This window comes from Lepisosteus platostomus, chromosome 1, assembly GCF_059453375.1.
Source record: "Lepisosteus platostomus isolate fLepPlt1 chromosome 1, fLepPlt1.hap1, whole genome shotgun sequence".
Lineage (NCBI taxonomy): Eukaryota > Metazoa > Chordata > Actinopteri > Semionotiformes > Lepisosteidae > Lepisosteus > Lepisosteus platostomus.
In genome coordinates, this window is record NC_142611.1 from 62,707,985 (window position 1) to 62,731,211 (window position 23,227).

At 55.3% G+C, this 23,227-nt stretch overlaps 1 protein-coding gene across 4 annotated transcripts; it reads right to left on the reverse strand.

Annotated features, from left to right (window-relative positions):
• Positions 1-1,571: 1,571 nt before the first annotated feature.
• On the reverse strand, positions 1,572-21,579 carry LOC148678390 (polypeptide N-acetylgalactosaminyltransferase 6-like). Of its 4 annotated transcripts, none has more exons than XM_088633398.1 (11): positions 21,301-21,579; positions 17,660-18,237; positions 16,099-16,271; positions 12,213-12,362; positions 10,608-10,842; positions 9,277-9,394; positions 7,086-7,286; positions 6,181-6,312; positions 5,250-5,351; positions 3,606-3,758; positions 1,572-2,680 (listed from the first exon to the last, which is right to left on the reverse strand). In XM_088633398.1, the coding sequence occupies exons 2-11, from the start codon at positions 18,160-18,162 to the stop codon at positions 2,567-2,569; spliced, it is 1,881 nt and encodes a 626-aa protein (XP_088489524.1). In that variant the 5' UTR covers positions 18,163-18,237; positions 21,301-21,579; the 3' UTR covers positions 1,572-2,566. The 4 variants fall into 4 exon arrangements, with proteins under 4 accessions (XP_088489524.1, XP_088489527.1, XP_088489525.1 ...); XM_088633401.1 differs by lacking the exon at positions 21,301-21,579 and adding an exon at positions 21,107-21,289; XM_088633399.1 differs by lacking the exon at positions 21,301-21,579 and adding an exon at positions 19,972-20,612.
• Positions 21,580-23,227: the final 1,648 nt, after the last annotated feature.

Genomic DNA, 23,227 nt, shown 5'->3' on the forward strand with positions numbered 1-23,227 from the left:
TCCAGATGCTCCAACATCCAGGTAGCTTAACTGGCTTCTGGGAAAACTGGCCCTGAGGCAAAGCTGCTGTTTGGCTATGTCTGGCCTGCCATGGACTGGTGTTCTGTCTAGGGTGTACCCTGCCCTCACCCATTGCTTGCTGGGAGATGCTATGTTTTCTCCCATCACCCTGCATTAGAAGAATCTTTTAGAAATGGGTGGTTGGATCCTTTACCCTTGATAACTCAAAGCATTCATTTAATAATTAGAACAGTGTTTCCCCATCCTCCAATCCTGGGTATTATAATCCAGCTCTTTTCCCAAGAGTTATAACATTATTGATTTAGTAGCCTTGATTTGAACTGTTCGACTGTTTCCAGCTTTTAATGATGTTGGCTATGGTCTGACTTCTCGCTTCTGCATTTCACAAAATTCCAAACATTCAATGGCACAGAAAAAGTTCCCATCAGGCAACATGCGAGTCCAATTGAGGCTTCAGGTAATTAGGATCAACTGAAATAAAAACCAATCTGTTTGTGCCAGGAATAGGACCCCTGAACGCAATACACTTCAACACTGGGCTAGAAGTATTACATTTAAAACAATTATAACAGAGTGCTCATGAGAAAATGAAGCAATTTCTATAGTTATCAAGACCCAGACAACTCTCCAACAAGTTACTTGCTTGTTCAGTTAAGTAATTAAGAGAGTAACTGAGGTTAAAACCAGCTGCCATTCCGCTCTACCTGAAAAAAAAAAGATGATTGTTAATTAACTTAATTTTCTTTCAAAGGGTAGATCTGTGGATAGTCACATGGTACTGGGCAATAGGTAAATGCCACACCCCAAGGTACCCCAGCAATGCTCCAGCCTGGATTTAAACCCAGAGTTCTGATACGATCTGAGCCCTGGGCCCTGATCCACAGCACCTCAGATTAAAGCATCTGCACAACACAGACTTCAGGCTCCTGCTCCACAAGCTCTTTCTTTATGATGCAGCAGGATGTTCACTACGAGCCACCTTCCAGCAAGAGTTTCACTTTGATAGACGTTTGGCCTAATTGAGCAGGCGGTCTTCCAGCCCCACAGGGGGCACAATTCTGATTTTCCCACTTATCTGTGCTTATTTCTTGTTTGGCTGGGTAAGATTTTCCACAAGAGGTGAATATACACTGACAACTTCTGCTTCCAGCAAGGAGCCAGCAGGTATCAGAACTAGACGGGATTGGGTCTCTCCAGGACCAGCTGGAGACCCCTGGAGTGACGAGGCAGGGGCTAACCAGGGCCAGGGCTGGAGACCCCTACTATAAAGTGGAGGCAGAATAACTCCAGTAACGCTGGTGCAGGAGAACCCCAGACCAGTCAGTCTGGGAAAGAGGGACCTAGGGTGCCAACAAGAAGGCCTCCAACAGTTTTTCCTCTTTCTCCCAAACAGGTAAGATCACGTGTATCCACTGGGCAACAGCAGGAAACCACAACAGATTGAACCGCCCTCAGGCCATCGGCTTCGATCGCCCCATCCCACTCAACAGACCCCGCCCGGCCTAGTGCACAGCCCCTTGCCCACGAGAAACAGATGACCGTACTAGCCCTGTGTTTGAAATCAGTCTGTGCCATTTATTTGAAATGAGGTCAGGAGCAGGTTAGCCCCTTGTAGCTTTTATTATTCGAACTCAGGGGCCCAGGCCAGCAGGAGTTATACTTCACCATTAAACCATCAGTGTCTGCAGCCGTGAAATCGTAGTAGGTTGTAGGTCCCGACAACCACAGCAGTCTGTTCCTGACCTAACTGAACTCATTACCTCATTCAAAAAGATTAAATCGCATCTGTAATCCCTGTCTGTAAAAATGGGTCACACAACGGCCATCCTAAAGGCCTCCTGGACTGTGGCTCAACAGCAGCAGGGCTGGTCACCCGTTTTAAAGAGAGGTAGCCTGTTCTTGACATAGGATCAATGTACTGTACATGGTTCCCAGGGCACAATTCCTTGTCCTGACCAGCAGGTGCCTCCATTGAGCTGTGTCATCTCAAGCCTCCTGCTGGTTCCCTCCGGAGTCTGCGAGAGAGAGGAGGCCGAGCATCTCTGCGTCTTCTGCGCGTGGCTTCAAAAACCGCACATGAAGACATCAGCCATCAAATCCCGGCAATCAATTTACTGCAGAGGACACCAGAATGAAGACTGATTCTCACACAAAAACCATCTAAAACTCTTATTATTGCTTGACAGAAATTTGTCTGGGGTGTAGAAAACAGACTAGAATCAAGGCACGAGGTAGAAAAGGAAAGGGGGAGGTCGGCCCTCGGGGTCTCCCTTTCAAGCCCGCGTGGACAGGATCCTCATGGGCCTGCGCCTCCCTTTCCAGCGTTGATCCCGCTATCCCAGGGTCTGCTCGGCGTTCACTGCTGTTGCAGGAGATCAAGCCATCAGTTCAGCGCCCATGCGCTTCTGTTTGAACGGCAGAGGATAGGGAGACGTGGCGATGCCAGCCCGTCTGCTCGAGCCCGGTCGCCCCTCCGGGAGGTGCCCCGGAGACGGGGGGGCGGGGGGGAGGCGCGGGAGCGGGGGGCGTGCGTGGAGACGGCTCATCAGCTGAAGGCCCACCGCTGGCTGGGCTGGCTGGGGTCACACTGGCCCAGGCTGGGCTGGCTGTTCAGGAGGGTCAGGCACAGGCCAGAGGCGGGGTTTCTGATAAACTTGTCCTGCGGGGGGACACCCAGACGTCACTCACTCATCCAGAACGACACTGCGAAACTGCACTCCCCTTCACCTCTGACACCCCTTCCCCCCTGCACCCCTCCTCCCCTGCACCCCTGACTCCCCTGCACCCCTGCTCTGCACCCCTTCTCCCCTGCACCCCTACTCTGCACTCCTGTCACCCCTGCTCCCCTGCGACCCTCACACCCCTGCACCCCTGCGACCCTCACACCCCTGCACCCCTGCACCCCTGCGACCCTCACACCCCTGCACCCCTGCTCCGCACCCCTGCACCCCCTCTTAACGCACTGGTCTAGTAATTATGGACACAGCCAGCGAAACCCTCTGTCTCACTGGTACAGTATCAATCAGCACTGTTAGAAAAGAGAGAGTCCCATTATAAACCCAGCCTGATCAGAACTGAGTAAGATCTCTACTCATCTTTCTGAGCTCTTAACATCGCTTACGAACCTTTGTAAAAATATTTTTTTTTACAAACTGGAGGGGGGGGCAGTGTGTCTGCAGGGTGTCCGGTCCTGGTCCTGGGGGGGTCAGTGTGTCTGCAGGGTGTCCAGTCCTGGTCCTGGGGGGTCAGTGTGTCTGCAGGGTGTCCAGTCCTGGTCCTGGGGGGTCAGTGTGTCTGCAGGGTGTCCAGTCCTGGTCCTGGGGGGTCAGTGTGTCTGCAGGGTGTCCAGTCCTGGTCCTGGGGGGGTCAGTGTGTCTGCAGGGTGTCCAGTCCTGGTCCTGGGGGGGTCAGTGTGTCTGCAGGGTGTCCAGTCCTGGTCCTGGGGGGGTCAGTGTGTCTGCAGGATCCATGAAGGGCTGAGCTGGAACGGCCACCCAGAACCAGGCCCGATCCGTAACCTATTCCGGGGCTCCCAGCGGGAGGAGGGGCTCCCCCGTGCTCCCGTGAAGCGAGGTGCTCCTTACCGGGGTGAGCACCCAGAGCTGCTCAGGCGCCACGCTGGTGCCGCGCCCCTTCAGCTGGCACTCCTCGACCCGCACGGGCCCCCCCGCGCCGTGCACGCACAGCTGCCTGCCGATGTTGTGGCGCAGCTCCTTGTGGGAGGTGTACTCGAAGTACTGCAGGACAGCAAGAGGACAGGGGTCACAGAGAGGCCCCCAGGGGACCGCAGACACGGTCCAGCTTCAGGGTCAGAAAGAACCGGCGCTGCCGAGCGCATTTCAAGCCACGGTGAGAGCAAGATGTACGCAGCAACGGGTAAAACCTCCAATTTACATCACAAAATAGACCATGTCCGGGTACGAGCAGCGAGCGCCACGTGCTACAATTCAGAACGAGGCAGGTGCTGCGGCCCTGTGACGTCGTGAACAAGCAGGCTTGTGGATACGTCAGGGAGCTGCGTCAGCATGCGTAGGCTGCAAAGGAACAAGTAATAGGTTTTTTCCCTGCTGAAAAAAAGAAGAAAGAGAACACAACGTTTCGGCCGTGGAGCCTTCTTCAGGTGTGAGAGAGACAGGGCAGTAGGCAAAGGTAAAGTAGCGGGAGAACAAAGGTTGGGAGGGAGGAGGAGTGAGAGGCGGGAGCAGGGGACAGAAAGAGAGGCCAATCAAGAGGTGTGAAGTCAGAATGGGTGCAGAGGGGTGTTTTTTTCAGCATGGAATAAACCTATTACTTGTTCCTTTGTGGATACATCTCTCGCTCCAGCAGAAATACTGCCTTTGGCTTCGAGGCGGCCTGACAGACAAATACTACTTGTCAACTCTGCATGCAGATCACGGAGGAACATTTCTGCACTGAAATCTCTGCTGCACGTCCTGTACTGGCGTACGCCACCTTACATGAGTCACTACAGTGACTAGTGAGCAGGAAGGGCGGCTCTGGCGCAATACGTGCAAACTCTCGCTCTCGCCAGTGGCAAGACCGACGGTTAGCGACAAAATGGGACCATACAGTGCTTTCACAAAACTTTCAATAGCGTCAATTAATTTAGTTTGTTAAGGAGATTTAATGACCGGTCGGAGAAATTGGAACTGCAATTCCCCTTTAACGAGCCATGAATTCCAATGGACCAGTGACCGAAAGGATCACACAGAGTGGCTGCAAGCAGGTAGAAAGAGAGCCCGTGCCCCCACCCTCCACTACTCTCTGTGTAAAGACAGGGAGTCTGTGCCACCCCCCCACTCTCCGTGTAAAGAAGGGGAGTCTGTCACCCCCACTTCTCTCTGTGTAAAGACGGGGAGTCTGTGCCACCACCCCACACTACGCTGTGTAAGGGGCCTCCTGTTTGTGCTGTTACTGCTGGGTTCCCATTGTGTCCCCCAGTCCTTCCAGAGTGGAAATTGCTCAACATGTTCTGGAAGAGTTACGCTCCCAGGTCTCAGGTCCAGCGGGCCCCTCTGTTGGCAAAGCTGCCCTCATAGACACTCCGCATGCCACCGTGCCCGTGCGACGTTTGCACACCAACAAAGTAACCCCCCAGCCCACAACCTACTGCCCTTCGCATCAGGAGCCCCATCGCCTGACTGCTGCAGCCTGAGCTCCTGGAGCCCGCTGTCCCGGGCAGCGTCGGCCCCCCACCCAGCAGAGCAGGAGGAGGAGTCCAGCAGTACCTGGTTGCCGCCCATGCCATGGCAGGTGTACATGATGAGAGGTTTGCCACCCTGGTTGTTCTCGCCCACGTCCAGACAGCTCTCCGTGCCCAAGTTCTTCACCTGCACAGGGGAGACAAGCACACTGGCACCCTGGCACCCTCACGCACAAGCCCACTCGCAGGGTCGGGCAAGTCACTCCCATCTCCCGGCACCTGGGGGGGTCACTGCTGGACAGACGGCCAGCACGTCCAGCCCTGAGTATGCGTGAACCCTGCAGGACCGCAGCCCTCGGAGACTGGACACACCCAGCCCAAGAGTGTGCAGGGCAGGAGCTCCTCCACCGCATCTCTCATCGCCAGACTGACTCTGCTGCTGCAGCAACTGAACAATTAAGGCTCTGGCTGCTGCAGAACCCCATGTTGGAAAGATCTGGAAGGGCCATAGTGTAAAATGTGTAGACCAAGAGCTGTCCAGGTCTGGTCCTGGGGGGTCAGTGTGTCTGCAGGGTGTCCAGCCCTGGTCCTGGGGGGTCAGTGTGTCTGCAGGGTGTCCAGCCCTGGTCCTGGGGGGGACAGTGTGTCTGCGGGGTGTCCAGTCCTGGTCCTGGGGGGGTCAGTGTGTCTGCGGGGTGTCCAGTCCTGGTCCTGGGGGGGTCAGTGTGTCTGCGGGGTGTCCAGTCCTGGTCCTGGGGGGGTCAGTGTGTCTGCGGGGTGTCCAGTCCCGGTCCTGGGGGGTCAGTGTGTCTGCGGGGTGTCCAGTCCCGGTCCTGGGGGGTCAGTGTGTCTGCGGGGTGTCCAGTCCCGGTCCTGGGGGGTCAGGGTATCACTTTTAGGCACCTGTGGTCCTGAAAGACCTGCGAAGCTCATCCTGTCTGAAATACTCTTTGAAACAGCAGTGTTTCGGAGGCGGCCTGGGGGTCCTGCCCCTCGCCCTCCGCCAGGCGCCTTACCGCTCCGAACAGCGCTGGGCTGAGGTCGGGGACGAAGGCCTCGGGGTAGACCGTGTTCAGGTACCAGGTGAAGTTCTTGCACTGCAGCCTCTCTCTCAGCTCCAGCCGCTCTGAGATGTCGCCGAAGGCGTGCTGCAGGGGCGGAAGAGGAGGAGAGGGAGTGAGCGCAAGATCACCGTGCAGGGCCTGACGCAGACGCACAGGCAGAGGCAGAGGGCTGACGGTTACACCCGGCCTGCTGAAGAGCACTGCACTTCTCCAGTGCCTGGGGTGCCAAAGTCACGTGCCCAGCCTGGATTAGCAGGAGCAGGAGCCCAGGGCCGGAGAGAGGGCATTGAAGGCCCTGGGCCCCACTGCATCGTAGGTCCTTGGGAGGAAGCACTGTCTGCGGTGTATCAGTTTCTATGGCTAGGTGGGTCCTAAGAATGTATTCTCCAAGTGCAGCACTGTAGTGCAGTGGTCAGCATGGTTGCTGGGGCCCTAGGTCTAATTCCAGACCTGGGGTCCTGTCTGTGTGGAGTTTGTATGTTCTTCCCGTGTTCACTTGGGTTTCCTCCCACAGTCCTCATACTTGCTGGTAGCGTTACTGGCGTCTGGAAAACTGGCCCTGGTGTGAGTGTGCGTGTCTTTCTGTGTGCCCTGCAATGGACTGGCGTCCTGTCCAGGGTGTACCCTGCCCTGCTTGCTGGGATAGGCTCCAGCTCTCCCACGACCCTGAACTGGATGAAGTGGTTAGGAAATGGATGGCTGGATTTTTTTCAGAGAGCCTGTGTTTTTTACATAGCGTATATTTATTCAAGAAAAGATATTTGTACTAGTTGTCATACAAATAAAACAGTCAAATGTTTTCATAGGACCTTTAGGGTTTGTAGGTGCCTCCTGTGCGACCAAGCGGCTCAGCTCACCTCTTTGGCCATTTTGGCGGCGTTCTGGTTGCGACGGTAGAAGATCTCCTTGTAGCCGTCCATCCAGACTTCGGCCAGCCTCACCTGGTTGCGCGTGATGACCTGCGTGCCCTTGGGGAAGGTGTGCGGGCTCTTGGTGCGAAACACGTGTCCCACCACAGAGCACGGGATGATCTCAAGCTGGCCACCACACTGCCACACCTGGAGCGGACGAGACAGCAGGGGACCATGACACAGGTCATCCTCAACTCCACAACACAGAGGGCTACATCCTGGGCCTGGGGGGGTCAGTGTGTCTGCAGGGTGTCCAGTCCTGGGGGGGGTCAGTGTGCCTGCGGGGTGTCCAGCCCTGGTCCTGGGGGGGTCAGTGTGTCTGCAGGGTGTCCAGTCCCGGTCCTGGGGGGTCAGTGTGTCTGCAGGGTGTCCAGTCCCGGTCCTGGGGGGTCAGTGTGTCTGCAGGGTGTCCAGTCCCAGTCCTGGGGGGTTCAGTGTGTCTGCAGGGTGTCCAGTCCCAGTCCTGGGGGGTTCAGTGTGTCTGCAGGGTGTCCAGTCCCGGTCCTGGGGGGTTCAGTGTGTCTGCAGGGTGTCCAGTCCCGGTCCTGGGGGGTTCAGTGTGTCTGCAGGGTGTCCAGTCCTGGTCCTGGGGGGTTCAGTGTGTCTGCAGGGTGTCCAGTCCTGGTCCTGGGGGTTCAGTGTGTCTGCAGGGTGTCCAGTCCTGGTCCTGGGGGTTCAGTGTGTCTGCAGGGTGTCCAGTCCTGGTCCTGGGAGGGTCAGTGTGTCTGCAGGGTGTCCAGTCCTGGTCCTGGGGGTTCAGTGTGTCTGCAGGGTGTCCAGTCCTGGTCCTGGGAGGGTCAGTGTGTCTGCAGGGTGTCCAGCCCCGGTCCTGGGGGGTTCAGTGTGTCTGCAGGGTGTCCAGTCCTGGTCCTGGGGGGTTCAGTGTGTCTGCAGGGTGTCCAGTCCTGGTCCTGGGAGGGTCAGTGTGTCTGCAGGGTGTCCAGTCCTGGTCCTGGGGGGTTCAGTGTGTCTGCAGGGTGTCCAGTCCTGGGGGTTCAGTGTGTCTGCAGGGTGTCCAGTCCTGGTCCTGGGGGGGGTCAGTGTGTCTGCAGGGTGTCCAGTCCTGGTCCTGGGGGGGTCAGTGTGTCTGCAGGGTGTCCAGTCCTGGTCCTGGGGGGTTCAGTGTGTCTGCAGGGTGTCCAGTCCTGGGGGTTCAGTGTGTCTGCGGGGTGTCCAGTCCTGGTCCTGGGGGGGGTCAGTGTGTCTGCAGGGTGTCCAGTCCTGGTCCTGGGGGGGTCAGTGTGTCTGCAGGGTGTCCAGTCCTGGTCCTGGGGGGTTCAGTGTGTCTGCAGGGTGTCCAGTCCTGGTCCTGGGGGGTCAGTGTGTCTGCAGGGTGTCCAGTCCCGGTCCTGGGGGGTTCAGTGTGTCTGCAGGGTGTCCAGTCCTGGTCCTGGGGGGTCAGTGTGTCTGCAGGGTGTCCAGTCCTGGTCCTGGGGGGTTCAGTGTGTCTGCAGGGTGTCCAGTCCTGGTCCTGGGGGGTTCAGTGTGTCTGCAGGGTGTCCAGTCCTGGTCCTGGGGGGGGTCAGTGTGTCTGCAGGGTGTCCAGTCCTGGTCCTGGGGGGGTCAGTGTGTCTGCAGGGTGTCCAGTCCTGGTCCTGGGGGGTTCAGTGTGTCTGCAGGGTGTCCAGTCCTGGTCCTGGGGGGTCAGTGTGTCTGCAGGGTGTCCAGTCCCGGTCCTGGGGGGTCAGTGTGTCTGCAGGGTGTCCAGTCCCGGTCCTGGGGGGTTCAGTGTGTCTGCAGGGTGTCCAGTCCTGGTCCTGGGGGGTTCAGTGTGTCTGCAGGGTGTCCAGTCCTGGTCCTGGGGGGTTCAGTGTGTCTAGTCCTCTTTCTAGCACCTGTACCCGAACAGCATTTAATCTAATAATGACCAGACAGTGCTCTTGAGAACTGCATTCTCTGGGGCTAGTACACATCTCTTATGATACTCTTGATACCCCTAGACCAGCAGATTTCTGCAGACTCCCTCTCTTAAATGTCGTCTAGGGAATGAAGCAACTATGTCCATTGGCAGACTCACGGCACCACCTGTGATACAGAACTGCTACTGAAGCTGTTCAATCGGGGAAGAAAGAATGTCGATATGGCAAACTAACTGGAGAAACTGGGTTTGTACACTGTGACAACCGCAAGCACTCACCCTGAAGGACATCTCCACATTCTCCCCACCCCAGATCTCCATCTGCTCGTCATAGGTGCCGATGTGCTCAAAGTAGGACTTGGAGATGGAGAAGAGTCCGCCGGCGAAGGTGGGGGTCCTGCGAACACACCCGGACAAAGAGGTGACATCTCCTCCCAGCACCCCATGGGCACAGCCCAGTCTCCCTGCTCTACAGCTGACAACAGACCTCAGCCCTGTGATCATGGTTTCACACCAGCCCACTGCAAACATGACCACATCCACACTCCTGGTCCTGCAGAGATACCGTACCTGAACTGTCAATTGAACCAATCAGTAGCTTGACTGGCCTTACTGATGGCTGTTTTCAGTCCTGTGGCCGTTGCAGAATTTGGGAGAGTATATGCATCTAAATCCCAGAATTCCCACTCTTGCCAGAATCCGAACAGCTTCCACTCCAACTGTGGAAGAAACTCAATAGACAGGGATCTCTCGTCACAGCTTGAGGAACGGAGAGAGAGTCTCTCTCTCTCTCAATAAGGCTGTATGTGTTTTATAGCCCTTATTGTCCATAAATGTCTTGTAATATGTTTGTACTGTAAATGTTATATTAATTTAATCCTCTTTGGTGCCACTGTAATTCATGGGTCATGCCAATAAAGCCCTGGGAACTGAAATATATTACTGCTCTGACACACTGATAAAGTTAGGGAAACATGCTAGCTGTTCAAACATCTCATCCGGCAATGTAATTAACCCTCCAGCCGGGAGACTGAGGGTCACAGCAGGGAGACTGAAGAGATACAGCAGGGGGATGGCGGGGTCACAGAAGGGAGACTGAGGGGGGGATGGCGGGGTCACAGAAGGGAGGCTGAGGGGTCACAGCAAGGGGAGATGGCGGGGGGATTGAGGGGTCACAGCAGGGGGAGAGGCGGGGGGATTGAGGGGTCACAGCAGGGGGAGAGGCGGGGTCACAGCAGGGGGTGATGGCGGGGTCACAGCAGGGGGTGATGGCGGGGTCACAGCAGGGGGTGATGGCGGGGTCACAGAAGGGAGACTGAGGGGGGGATGGCGGGGTCACAGAAGGGAGGCTGAGGGGTCACAGCAGGGGGAGATTGAGGGGGGATTGAGGGTTCACAGCAGGGGGAGGTGGCGAGGTCACAGCAGGGGGAGGTGGCGGGGGGATTGAGGGGTCACAGCAGGGGGAGATGGCGGGGTCACAGCAAGGGGAGATGGCGGGGTCACAGCAAGGGGAGATGGCGGGGTCACAGCAGGGGGAGCTCGAATGCTGGTAGGTCACAGTGAGGGCTGGGGAATGGTGGGTAACAGCAGAGGAGTGGAGGCTCTCTCACTTGACGGGGTAGGTCTCGTCCTTGCGCCGCCTCCGCTCGTGCTCGGGGATGGCCTCCCAGCCGAAGCCCAGGCTCCAGTCGAAGTTGCCCCGGTTGTGGGCCCGCGTGCTGGGGGAGGGCTTGCCGAACTGGAAGGTGTTGAGGTCGATGGTGGTGATGTCGGGGCTCACCACGGCCGTGGGCTCCTCGGCGATCCGCGCCAGCAGCGGCTCCAGCCAGCCGTGGAAACACTCGCCTGCGGGACAGTGGGGGGGGGGTTGTCACAAGCGGGGCACACCGCCACACCAGGGGGGGGCCTCACTTTCCCACGTCCCTGCAGGACTCACGAGTGGGTTCACACCCCTCCCCGCACTTTCACTTCCTGCCTGTGGGTGTTAAAGCAGTTTGATCTCGGGGAGCAGCTTTGACAGCTACGTGCACTGACATCACACCCTCCTGGATTATTTTAGGATTTCTTGCACAGTACGTTGTGCAGGGCAGGTTGAGACTCCAGCAAAAACCTAGCCACCAAACACACACAGCCTAGCCTAGCCTTGGGGACCCTTTCAGGGTCAGACAGGGGTGGACAACTCCAGTCCTGGGGTATCTGCAGGGTTTTGTTCCATCAGAGCTCCTAAACAGAGCTGTTTGATCTAGTCATCGATTTATCAGGAGCAGCTCAGCACAGTGCATCTCTCTCCTACCCCCCAATCTGCTCTGCAGTGCGTCATTCAAGCAGGGCTGCAATTCACTGGTGCATGAAATGGGTCAATCATATTTATAGAGAGAAGACTTTATTGATCCTGAAGGGAAATATGAAGCACTTTGAGGTTCCTAAGGATGAAAATCACTATATAAATGCAAACCATCACCGTGATGACTACTGAAGAGCTCCATTAGATCATCAGACCTACTAGGCTGTGGCCTTCCAAGACCTGCATCATACAGTACACGCCCTGCTGCAGATTTGCCCACCAGTGTCGCTGTGATTGGAGATCCAGTCCAGCCGATTAAACCATACGCCAACTGTTTCTGCCCATCCTGCAGCATTTCTAGTATGATGCTTTAAAAAAAATCTTAAGAATTAATTAGAGATTGTATCCTCAATAAATGAATTATAACATATAGCTCCAAACAGCACATTGCTGACTCATGACACTGGGGCCCTGGGTTCAATTTCAGACTTGGGGTGCCATCTGTGTGGAGTTTGCAGGTTCTACACGTCTTTGCATGTTTTTTTCCAGGTGCTCTGGTTTCCTCCCACAGTCCAAAGACATGCTGGTAGGTGAAATGACTTCTGGAAAACTTTCCCCTGGTGTGTGTGTGTGTGTGTGTGTGTGTGTGTGTGTGTGTGTGTGTGTGTGTGTGTGTGTGTGTGTGTGTGTGTCCTGCAATGCACTGGTATCCTGTCCAGGGTGTACCCTGCCTTGCGCCTGTTGCTTTCTGGGATAGGCACCAGCTTCCCCACAAACTTTAATTGGTAGATGCTGATAGAAACTGGATGAATGAATAAATGCACCTCCCATAGACATTTTGGTAGTGACCTGTGCAGAAGTACAGTTCAAGCCCCAGAGCAGATGGACTATTCCATTCCCTGCCGGAGAGAGGTATTCATTTTTGACTCACAGTGGGCATCCAGGAAGGTGAGCACCTCGCCCGTGGCCCGCTGCGCCCCCAGCAGCCTGGCCGTGATTAACCCCTTCCTCTCCAGCTGCCGCACCACGTGCACGATCCCCAGCTGCTTCACGTAATCCTCCAGCTGGCTCTTCAGGTGATCTGGAAGGGTTAAAACTGAGCGATCAGTAGGAACTCCAGACACATCAGCCCAGTACCCAGTACTAGCCCAGCTGGGGAGGTGGGTCTCTCCCCACCTGCACAGCGCTTGGGCATTTAAAGTACTGTAGAAGAGCAGAAATAACGTGATTAAAATCCGCCAGAACAGCCTGATAATTTCAAGAAACTAAAATCACAATCTCAGCTCTGAGCCACACACGCACTTTCAAATGCTTTTAAGGACCAGGAAAGTGAACTAAAACTCTGTGGATTTATGTCTTTGTGCTCCTGAAGATATCTTATTGATGCACAAACCCTCTCACACTGTAAGGGACAATTTCTAAGCAAGTAAAGGTTTATTCCATGCTGAAAACAGAAGAAATGAAACACAACATTTTGGCTGTGTCACACCCAAAGAAGGCTCCACAGCCAAAACATTGCATTTCCTTTCTTCTCATTTCAGCCTGGAATAAACCTCTACTGGTTCCTTCGCAGCCTACGCCTGCTGATGCAGCTCTCTGCTTGCACTATTTCTAAACCTTGCTTCTGCTTTTAAGTCCAAACATGTCAAACTCTGCTGGATCAGACCTGATACTCCCTCCCTGCGGAGACTCATCTGACCACAACGTGAGAAACTAAGAACTGAGTAAGTGACAGTGGGAAATCCACACAAACACGCCAAACACGCTTCTGAAGAAACACAGCTGTGGTTGTAAATTTGCATACATTACGTTATCTCTGGTCCAGAGAGATGATACTGAGGAAAAACAATATATACAATCTTTTCAACTGAAAAATTCAACAACAACAACAAAAAAGGATATAGACAATTCAACTCTCCAAATTTAAAAAATGTATGAATTTAAAAAACTGTACAAACTTCTGTTTCACACCGATTCAACTGTCTTACTTCCAACCAATAAACAGGAAAGAGAGCTCTCTGTTAGTACAGTTAGGAGTATTTCTGCACACAAGTCTGCACGAATACTTTTAATGAAACTAGCAATACTAATACACAACTATTTTACTATGAGAACACATATAAAACTGGACAAGTTGGACAAATTGGGAATCACTGATTCAGATATATGCATACAAACTACTGTATATGTACTGTATACACTACCGATAATCACTTCCATGCCATCTGGCTCTGCCCACCAGTTCAGCAGTTCTGGCAGGAACTGGTCACAAAAATATAATTGCTTTTGAAAAACCGCATTCCTCTATCCCCTTCTCTAGGTTTGCTAGAGATCTTTCACCATTCTACTGCCCAGAGCAAAGCAGTAGTACCTCCCCCGTACTCACTGCACTCATCACAGCAATGGCTAAAGATACGAATAGAACATATATCACTGGAAAGAGAAAGCCTATGTCACATTGGAAAATTAAAAGTAATTTGGTCATGACTGATTTAGATCAGCCGGTGAATTCATACTCTCCGTGCTCTGAGCATACACACTAAAACCACACACACACACACCACACACCATGACGTAGACCTTTACCCTCTTTACTTATTCCATCTCACTTACTCCCCCCCCCCAGCTGTAGACATCCTTCTTTACACCTCTAGCAACTCTCATTCATAATGCAGCGCTTCCTCAGTATTCTCCTTGCCTGGACCAGCTCGGATGGTCCTATAAGTCGGGTCTTGAAACAGATCATAGGCTTGCACATGCTGATGCCCACAGGAAATTCCTAGAAGGCTTGGGAGCACAAACGCATCAAGGAGGAAGGAAGACGACTTATACCGTCCCAACGTAGTGACATGTTCACAGAGCAATGCAGGAAGTAAGAAAATGTTGGAAAAACTAAATATAGAGCCATCATCACTACCTATTACTCACAGTCCTTTATGGAAAAAGAGAACGGGGAGGGGGTGGGGGGGGGGGGGGGGCGCGCAGGACTTTACACAAAGGGTTATGGGAGTCTGGAACAAGCTAACTGGCCTGGATGTCAAAGGCTATAACCCTAGCTCATTTTAAGAAGCTACGAGCGACCCAATGAGTACAATGGTGAGAAAATGACATCTTGTCTTGTCAAGCCATCTTGACTTGCAGAGTCTGCTGGCGTGTTCGCTTCAACTTGCTGTAACCGAGCTGTCAAGTTTCTTCAGAGACTGCCTAGGCCACTCATGACCACAGCCAGCCAGCTCCCAGGCCTGGTCTGGTCCCCCGTGTCTTCTGCTTCTCCTGCCAGCCCAGCTGGTGCTTCACTCAGCTCACCGAGGCCCCTGATTGAACTAACTGCTTTTAAGAAACAGGAGGCTCTTTGTATGGGCATCTCTACTGCTTTTGTGTAATGAAAGCCGCTATATAGGAAACGGTTATACAGTTTTCAGCGTACCACGCCCACAGAGAGCAGCTCTGTTTTACCAGCAGCCAGTCTGGGCAAAACCCACCCAGTCATCCTGTGGGCATGTCATCTGAGGATGCCTCTTGTACAGGAGAAAATAAGAGTCGGCACTGAAGATGAGCTATGGCTCCTGCCATGAGGGGGCGCTAAAAACGAGACTGGCGCATGTCCATTCCCACAATTCCTCGGGGCGCCTTTTTGTTGCACAAAGAGGAAGTCTTGATGGGAGTACAGACACCTGGTTTTGATTGGATTATACAGCAGGCAGGCAGTATTCTGTGCAGATGTGAAGTGACTCTTCCAGTATCCAAGTCAAGCTCCATTCCACTCACATCCAGAAATCCAGCAGGTCTTTGACATGATCCAGTGTGATCCGCTGCCTCTGAAGCTAGGATCCACCCCAAGTTCATTTCGGTCGATTCATGCCTGATCCGGGTAAAAGCGTCCGTGCAATGGTCCCAGTTTTTAGAAAAGTGTCAGCCAAGGAAATGAACGCAGCCCACTGGACACTCGCCTCTCACAGCTCGCTGGTGAGCGGGCCTCGGAGAGCAGAGCGCAGACACTCAGGGGTTAAATATCCCAGGCGTTCGCAGTGACCAGCCGTGCACGTGGAGCGGATCTTCAACACACCAACAGAAGCAGTGTTTCCATCCATGATTAAAGGGCTACCAATAACTCGATCATAAAACATATTAAACTAATAATACTATCACACAGTCACTCCTTTTCCTCATTAGAGGTAATATCCTGCGCTGTTTGCTCGCCTTATTGCACACAGGACCTCATTAAAAATGTCCCAAGAGCAGAGTGCAGCCAGTTCCTCCCGGTCCCCTGTCCCTCCCTCTGCCTCAAGCAAGTCTGAACCCCGGGGGTCTCCCGTTCACCAGGTTCCACTGACTGCTGATAGGGGTTCAGGAGCTCAGGGGTTCCCCCACCCCACCCCACACCCCGTTACTGGAAAGCCACCCTGAGCTCAAGCCAATCAAGGGTCAGCAAGAGGGGGCGACCCCAGGGTCTGCCTGCTGTTTCCGACAGCGAGATCGGGCGCGGCGGACCCTCCGCCTCCTGCAGGATCTCTCCGCCACGCTGCTCCGCGATTCCCGTGGTCCGCCGCGGACCAGCCCCGGCGCAGAGCTAAGCTCTCGTGCCGAACTGACTCACTCCCAGCTCAGCCTTGAGAAACGCAGACGGCGACAGGCAGCCACTTGCATGCCGCCATCGGTTGCGCAATTCTAAGCTGGCAGGTGTCGGTGGAATACTTGACGCTCATTAATGGTAAGCCTCTGGAGTCTAGGCTGCGGGCTCACACGCCTCTGCACGCCGACTCCGGCCGTCGGGAGTCGGGAGCACCCAGCGGGCGGCGGCGCGATGGGAAGCTGACCTGCGGTGCTGGCGTCGTCCACCAGGATGACCTCCTTCAGCAGCGCGGCGGGAGAGCTGTGCAGGACGCTGTAGACGGTGCGCAGCAGGGTGGACCAGGCCTCGTTGTGGAACACGATGATCACGCTGGTGCTGGGCAGCGGCGGGCAGCGGCGGAACTTGCGCTCCACACACCTGCCGGGAGGAGACGCCGGGTTATGGGGGGCGGGCACAGTCGAGCAGCAGCAGCAGCAGCATGAAGGGCATTGATGGCGACCTCTTTCTTTAAACAACCAGGGAGGTCAATGGACTCGGTTGTCCACACGTCCGCTCTCTAGACTGCTTTGTCCAGTTCAGGGTCAGGGGGGAGCCGGAGCCTATCCCAGCAAGCAACAGGCACAAGGCAGGGTACAGCCTGGACACCAGTCCATCTCACACACACAGATACACACTCACACCAGGACCAGTTTTCCCAACAACAGGTCTTTTGCACTGTGGGCAGAAACTGGAGCAACTGGAGGAAACCCATGTGAACTCAGGGAGAACATGCAAACTCCACACAGACAGCACCCCAGGTCTGGAATCGAACCCAGAGCCCCAGCACTGCGAGGCAGCAATGCTGACCCCTGCGCCACCATGCCATCTTGTTATCAATTTACATTTTATTTAAATCTACAGCCTGAAAAATCAGCAGGAATATGCTGAATAGGATCAGAAAGCTAAAGCACACACCCTCAGGTGCAGCTGTCTGGTTCTCATACCCGGCTGTGGTTTGGCTGGTGTGCGGAACGCCGGCTAACCGGGTGGGAAAACGACATCCCCTTGCGATCTGTGTGAGCAGAGCTTTGTTTTTCCAGGATTTCCGGCGCGTTACTTATTAAACAGGGACAGTGACGGGGAAAGTGCTGAGAAACTGGTCTCTGTTGTTGTGTGCTCTGGTGTGGGCAGAAATATGAATGCCCTAGAGGAACTATACTAGCGCTGGGGCACAGGCTCGGCAGAGAGCGCCCTGTCTGTACTGCCCTGGGGCACAGGCTCGGCAGAGAGCGCCCTGCCTGTACTGCGCTGGGGCACAGGCTCGGCAGAGAGCGCCCTGCCTGTACTGCGCTGGGGCACAGGCTCGGCAGAGAGCGCCCTGCAGGAACTGCGCTGGGGCACAGGCTCGGCAGAGAGCGCCCTGCAGGAACTGCGCTGGGGCACAGGCTCGGCAGAGAGCGCCCCGCCTGTACTGCGCTGGGGCACAGACACGGCAGAGAGCGCCCCGCCTGTACTGCGCTGGGGCACAGACACGGCAGAGAGCGCCCCGCCTGTACTGCGCTGGGGCACAGACTCGGCAGAGAGCGCCCCGCCTGTACTGCGCTGGGGCACAGACTCGGCAGAGAGCGCCCCGCCTGTACTGCGCTGGGGCACAGGCTCGGCAGAGAGCGCCCCGCCTGTACTGCGCTGGGGCACAGGCTCGGCAGAGAGCGCCCCGCCTGTACTGCCCTGGGGCACAGGCTCGGCAGAGAGCGCCCTGCAGGAACTGCGCCGGTGCTGGAGGACAGACTCAGCAGAGAGGGTCAGAGAGCAGGATTTGCACTCACTCCAGAGGCCTCGTGTCCTCCCCCAGGCTGCGATGCAGCGAGATGCGATCGCTGGCGAACTGGTTGAAGCAGTGTCTCTGCATGCCCTCCTCCTTCTCCTTCTCCTCTTCTTTGGAGAGCCCCTGCATCTGGAAGGCCTTCCCATCGGCCCCCAGGGCGCTAGGGTCCTGCGGCGGACGTGGCAGAACAGGCTTCAGCTCGGCCTGGCTGTAGAACCCGGGAGCGCAGCGCTCGGCCTCCCCAGGGCGGGCCGTGCGCTCCTCCTCCGGCTGGGGGGCGCGGATCTGGAACCGCGGAATGGAGTCGCGCAGGTTGTTGACGGCGCCCATCATCATGTCAATCATCCGCTCCTTCCTTTCGGCCAGCTCCCTCAGCCAGGGCTCCTGGGAGGAAGTCCCGCCTCCCACGTCCCGGTACAGAATGACCAGGGTGATGAGGAAGATGGCCCCCCCCAGTACAGCCAGCTTCAGAAGGGAGGTGCGTCGCCGTAGAAACAGCCTCATCCCTGGTAGCTGCGTCGCGGAGAGGAACCACACTGGACCGGACTGGACCGAAGAATACGGTCTCCTAGCGTGAGGCTGGGAGGAAGGAAATTAATAACCAGATTAATAACAGCAGTGACACCAGGAGCGAGAGCAGATAACACAGGCTGCAGAATTCCCACATCTTCCCACCCACACTTAACTATCAACCACTTTATCCCATTCAGGGTTGCTGGGGAGCTGGAGTCTATCTGGCCAGACTGTTAACTGTTCTTCTCGATTGACACATTTATATTCTTAGGATCAACACTCAGTTTCAGCCTGTCCCATCAGTAGCTGCTGCAGCAAAAACACACTGTATCCACACACTGCGGCATATTCTTATTCTAACGATTGTTATTATTATCAATTATCGAGCCTGTACTCTCTGCCGAGCCTGTGCCCCAGCGCAGTACAGGCAGGGCGCTCTCTGCCGAGCCTGTGCCCCAGCGCAGTACAGGCAGGGCGCTCTCTGCCGAGCCTGTGCCCCAGCGCAGTACAGGCGGGGCGCTCTCTGCCGAGCCTGTACTCTCTGCTGAGCCTGTGCCCCAGCGCTAGCATAGTTCCTGCAGGGCCATTCATGCCTTTCCTGTCTCTGCCCACACCAGAGCACACAACAACAGAGACCAGTTTCTCAGCACTTTCCCCGTCACTGTCCCTGTTTAATAAGTAACGCGCCGGAAATCCTGGAAAAACAAAGCTCTGCTCACACAGATCGCAAGGGGATGTCGTTTTCCCACCTGGTTAGCTGGCGTTCCGCACACCAGCCAATCCACAGCCGGCTCCAGAGGCTCTCCCCTGGGGCAGTTAAAGACACGCTGTCTCCCTGGCTGCCCTGTTGCTTTGGGAAGACATGGGCATGTGACCCAGCTACAGGTGTGTGCTTTGCTGACAGTAAACAGCACTGTTCTGTTTAGTTTCTCAGGCTTTTCAATCAAATAAAATGTAACTGAAGAACCCTCTTCATTCCGGACTGCGGGAGCAAATGTTAATACACAGCATGACTGGGGAGCTTGTTCCACACTCCCACCACCCTCTGTGTAAAGTAATGCCTCCAGTCCTAATTGGAGAATCTCACCCAGCCATTTCTTGAAAGATGCCAGTGTACAGGCTTGAACAACATGGTTGGGCAGCTTGTACCACACTCCCACCACCCTTAATGTAAAAATAGGTGGCTCCTGTTGGTAGTTTTACATGCACATCCCCTAGAATAACTAGAATTATTTCTATTCTCCCTCTTCTTCTGCCCTATCGACCCAACAGACCGATTCAACAGCAGAGGGCGGAGCGGGCTGGCAAAGGGTTGAGAACGCCGGCGGAGCGCGAGCTTCCGAGCGGCCCGGCCGGCAGGTGCTGCCCAAGCGCCGCGTGCGGCCCGGCGCGTGGCCACGGCCGCGAGGTCAGCCGACACAACAGTCCCGACGAAGCGCGTCCGCGGCGCTTCAGGGACAAACGACCGGGCCCGCTCTGTGACCTGACAGCGAGCGGCCGCCAGCTGTCTCTCAGCGCGTTTCCGGAGGCGTGCCCCGCCCGCTCCTGGCCCCGGGTCCGAACTGCTTAATCGAAAAGGAGACCACGAAAACATTTAACTTCAGCCCCAGGGACTTCCACGGGATACAAAGGAGCCGCAGCGCTCGAAAAACGACGGATAATACATGGGCCTCGAACCCCCCACACACACAAACAAACAAACAAACCTCCGTCTTTTCTCAGAAACACAAGCAGGTACCCTCAGTTACACCACTTCACCCACACGAATTCCTCTACAAAGTGGGATCGCGCCTTGAATACCTTTCTGCCTGCTGGGATATCAGCCCGAAACAACACCTTCGGCCTTTTGCTGACGTGCTGATAACACAATCAAACCGGATACGTCCGGGACACGCATCCAAGGTGTACCCGCTGCACCTCCCGACCCGAACCGGGCGCTTCTGGTGGGTTTTCAAAGTGAGAAATTCGGCTCCGATGTCGTGCGCTGACAAGGGTCGGATCCGAAACGTGAATCACATTCTTCCGCGGGCTGTATGGGATCTTCTACAGCTCTTCGGGTGTTTGTTTGTCTTAAGGGACAGGGTGTTTGAGCGTCTGTTTATTTCTGGAGGAGGGGGGGGCACAGGTCGAGTTGCTTCTCGACTCCTGTTCGCTGAACTACATTCCGAGAGGCTGGAGACGCGCTCCAGGAGATCCGTGTAGCTCGCACGGTCGCTGGCGGATCTTCATTCAGATCCAGTTCACTGAACTCCCAGTCGATCTCTCCGGGGCAGCCTGCCGCCGCAAGGTGTTCGTCTTCTAACGAAAACACCTCATTTATAACGCCACACAGCTCGCGTCAGCACTCAGCACTAGCCTCCACGCACGAACAGGAAATTCGTTTTTAAATGAAGAAAAAGAAAAAAAGCGAAGCGCAAGCTAAAAATACAACCCCCCCGCCGAGCGCAGCAAAATTATAAGACGCCTCAAAGAGTAGAATGATCAATTACGGCGTTTTTACTGTGCCAAGACGACGAGTTCAAGGCGCTGCGCCTCACTTTCCCAGCGCCACCTGATCGTGATCGATGTGATCGATCGCTTCCAAGGCGCTGGAAGAGCCGGGATATCAGGGGCCTCGCTCAACCTGCCCGCCCGGCGGACAGCACGCGGCCGCGAGCCAGCGCGAAGGGCTCGAGAGAGCCTCGAGACCCACGCGTCACCCCCGCGATCGCCCAGTTCCAGATTTCTCTTCCTGGAGTCGAGGCGGCCGAGCTCATCGCTGCCGCCACTTAACCGAGGCGCCGGTACCTCGGGAGCTCTCCGCGGGCCACCCGAAACACTTCGCGTTTTAGTACAAACACTCGTTTTCATGAACCACTCAGACTGTATCACGGCTCACCACTCTTACGTGTGGGATACAGTTATACCCCCCACCCCAGGACAGGGAGTCACGCACCTTCGGGCCGAAGCCCCGCAAAGCGGAAATTCGGAGAAGTTGGCCGGCGGCCGGAGTCCTCGACTTCTTGACTGGGAGCAGGTTGTCTTCAGCCCCGGGGCTGTGGGGCGGAAGGAGCTGCGCACACGCGCGGAAGCGGAGCCGACCCTGACACGATCGCGCGCTGATGAAGACGTCGCTAGAGCCCGATTTACCTGTAAGCCGCTCCCACAGCCGGTCCCGAGGCGGGGGGGCAGTTCTCCCTTCACGGGTATCGGGGGGGCAGGACAGTGCACGGGGCGTCACCTGCTCTCGTACTGGCGATGAGGGACCGCGGGGGTGCCGGCGACTTTCGATTTCTTCAAGTGTCAAGCCGGAGGAGGCGAGCTGTTCCTGTCTGCAGTGCAGCTCACCCGCCCGGCTTCGCAACAGGTGCAATTATTAACTCAGTGTTCTCCCGGGTCCTAAGGCCCCCGCCATCATTATTATTATTATTAATAATATCAATAATAATAACAACATGCAGCTTGCTTCCCTTATACTTTAACCCAATCTAGTATAAATAAGTTACAATAAAGAGAGCTCCTGCAACCGATCTTAATTGTCTAGGTTTGATGCATTATTTGGTTAAGTGGGTGATGTTCTTTGAATGTAGCCTAGGAATCGGGTGTCGTCATCGTATCCGATTAGCAGAGGAGTGCGGAGAACATTTCCTTCTTCATTTAATTAAAGGTCACAAAGGCCTCGGTACAGTTAACGAGTCCCATCCACCCGATGGGCATGAATTAAAGATGGAGGAGTGTCTCCGATGTCAGAATCTAGTCGCTCTGGTGGTCAGATTTACTGGCTGTGAATGGGATCAAGGCCGCACCCGCGCTCGCCTCTACCACGCTGAGGCCCGGGGACGCCGAGACCAATCTCTTACACTCTCTGACAGCGAGTGTCGACTCCAACGCGCAGCCCCTGCCCGGTGCCTTTTGGGGGCGTTGTAAAACTACATCGCCCCTGGAGGAATTCGAAGGGAGCGTGTTTCACGCTGGAGGCACAAGAGGCCGGCTATCTTAGTGCACGGCTAGCAGGAGACGGAGCATAGCGACTAGAAACACCTGGGACGCGCAATAAAATGGGCAACTGCAAAACCTTGAAGGAATCACCTGCTTTTATTTTATTGCCCCTTCACTTCTCCCCGCCTTTTCCTCTTGTAAATATAGCAACTCACAATTCAGACACACGAGGAACGTGTCAGCCGTCACAGGCGGCGCACCTGAAACCCGAGTCTCTCCTAAAATGTATTCAGGTGCGCCGGCGTGCGGTTAGAGAGCCAGATCCGGCAGCACACGGATGTTTGTCTTTGCGATGACCGCATTCAGGCCACCCCCTGTGCCTGCCTGCCCCTCGGCCACGGCTCTCTGCCCCAGGGCGCCCTCGGCTCCGCCGCCACCCGTTTTTCAGCTCTTCCTCCAGCACCTCTGCAAAGCACACATTCGCCCGGGCAATCCGAACGTTAGCAGTCGGAAGTGATTTGTTAAGCAAACGAGGTGGAGAGATTTTAGGTACGGTCGTGACGGGGGAGGTGACGTCAGGACGGGCTCGTGGCGGTGTTGGGAATCCCCCTTTCTGATAATCTGGGTTCGGGCTGTGTGGCCCCGGGGGGGGGGGGGGGTGAGATTTGCGTGCCTGCAGAGGTCCCCGGCAAGGCCATGCTTCCGGCCACTCGTGGTGTTTATATCTGCTCCCTTTCGTGCTCGGCGTTGTGTCACGTGCTCGATATCACGGCTGACGGGGTTACTACCTTAATTAGGCCTCCGTACGAACGGTCCTTATCTGTGTCCAAGTATATACCCGACTGGGCATCGCGCACTGCACATCGCCTCTAGCGGCCGTGACTGGATCGGGAAGCTAGAGACTGCGCCAACCCTGAGCGTTTTGCTTTGCACAAGGAGAAGAGTTTCCCCCCTCTTTCTGCATTCTTGCACTGTAAAGCGAGCGACAAAACCGACCAGACCACCCGGACGAGCAGACTCGGGCAAACACGCGGAAACACGACGTTTTCGAAGTACTTGTATATAATTTGTACATCAAATGTACATACATTTGTAAAAATAAAAAGTACAGTCTGTACATTTGCAAACATCAGGAATT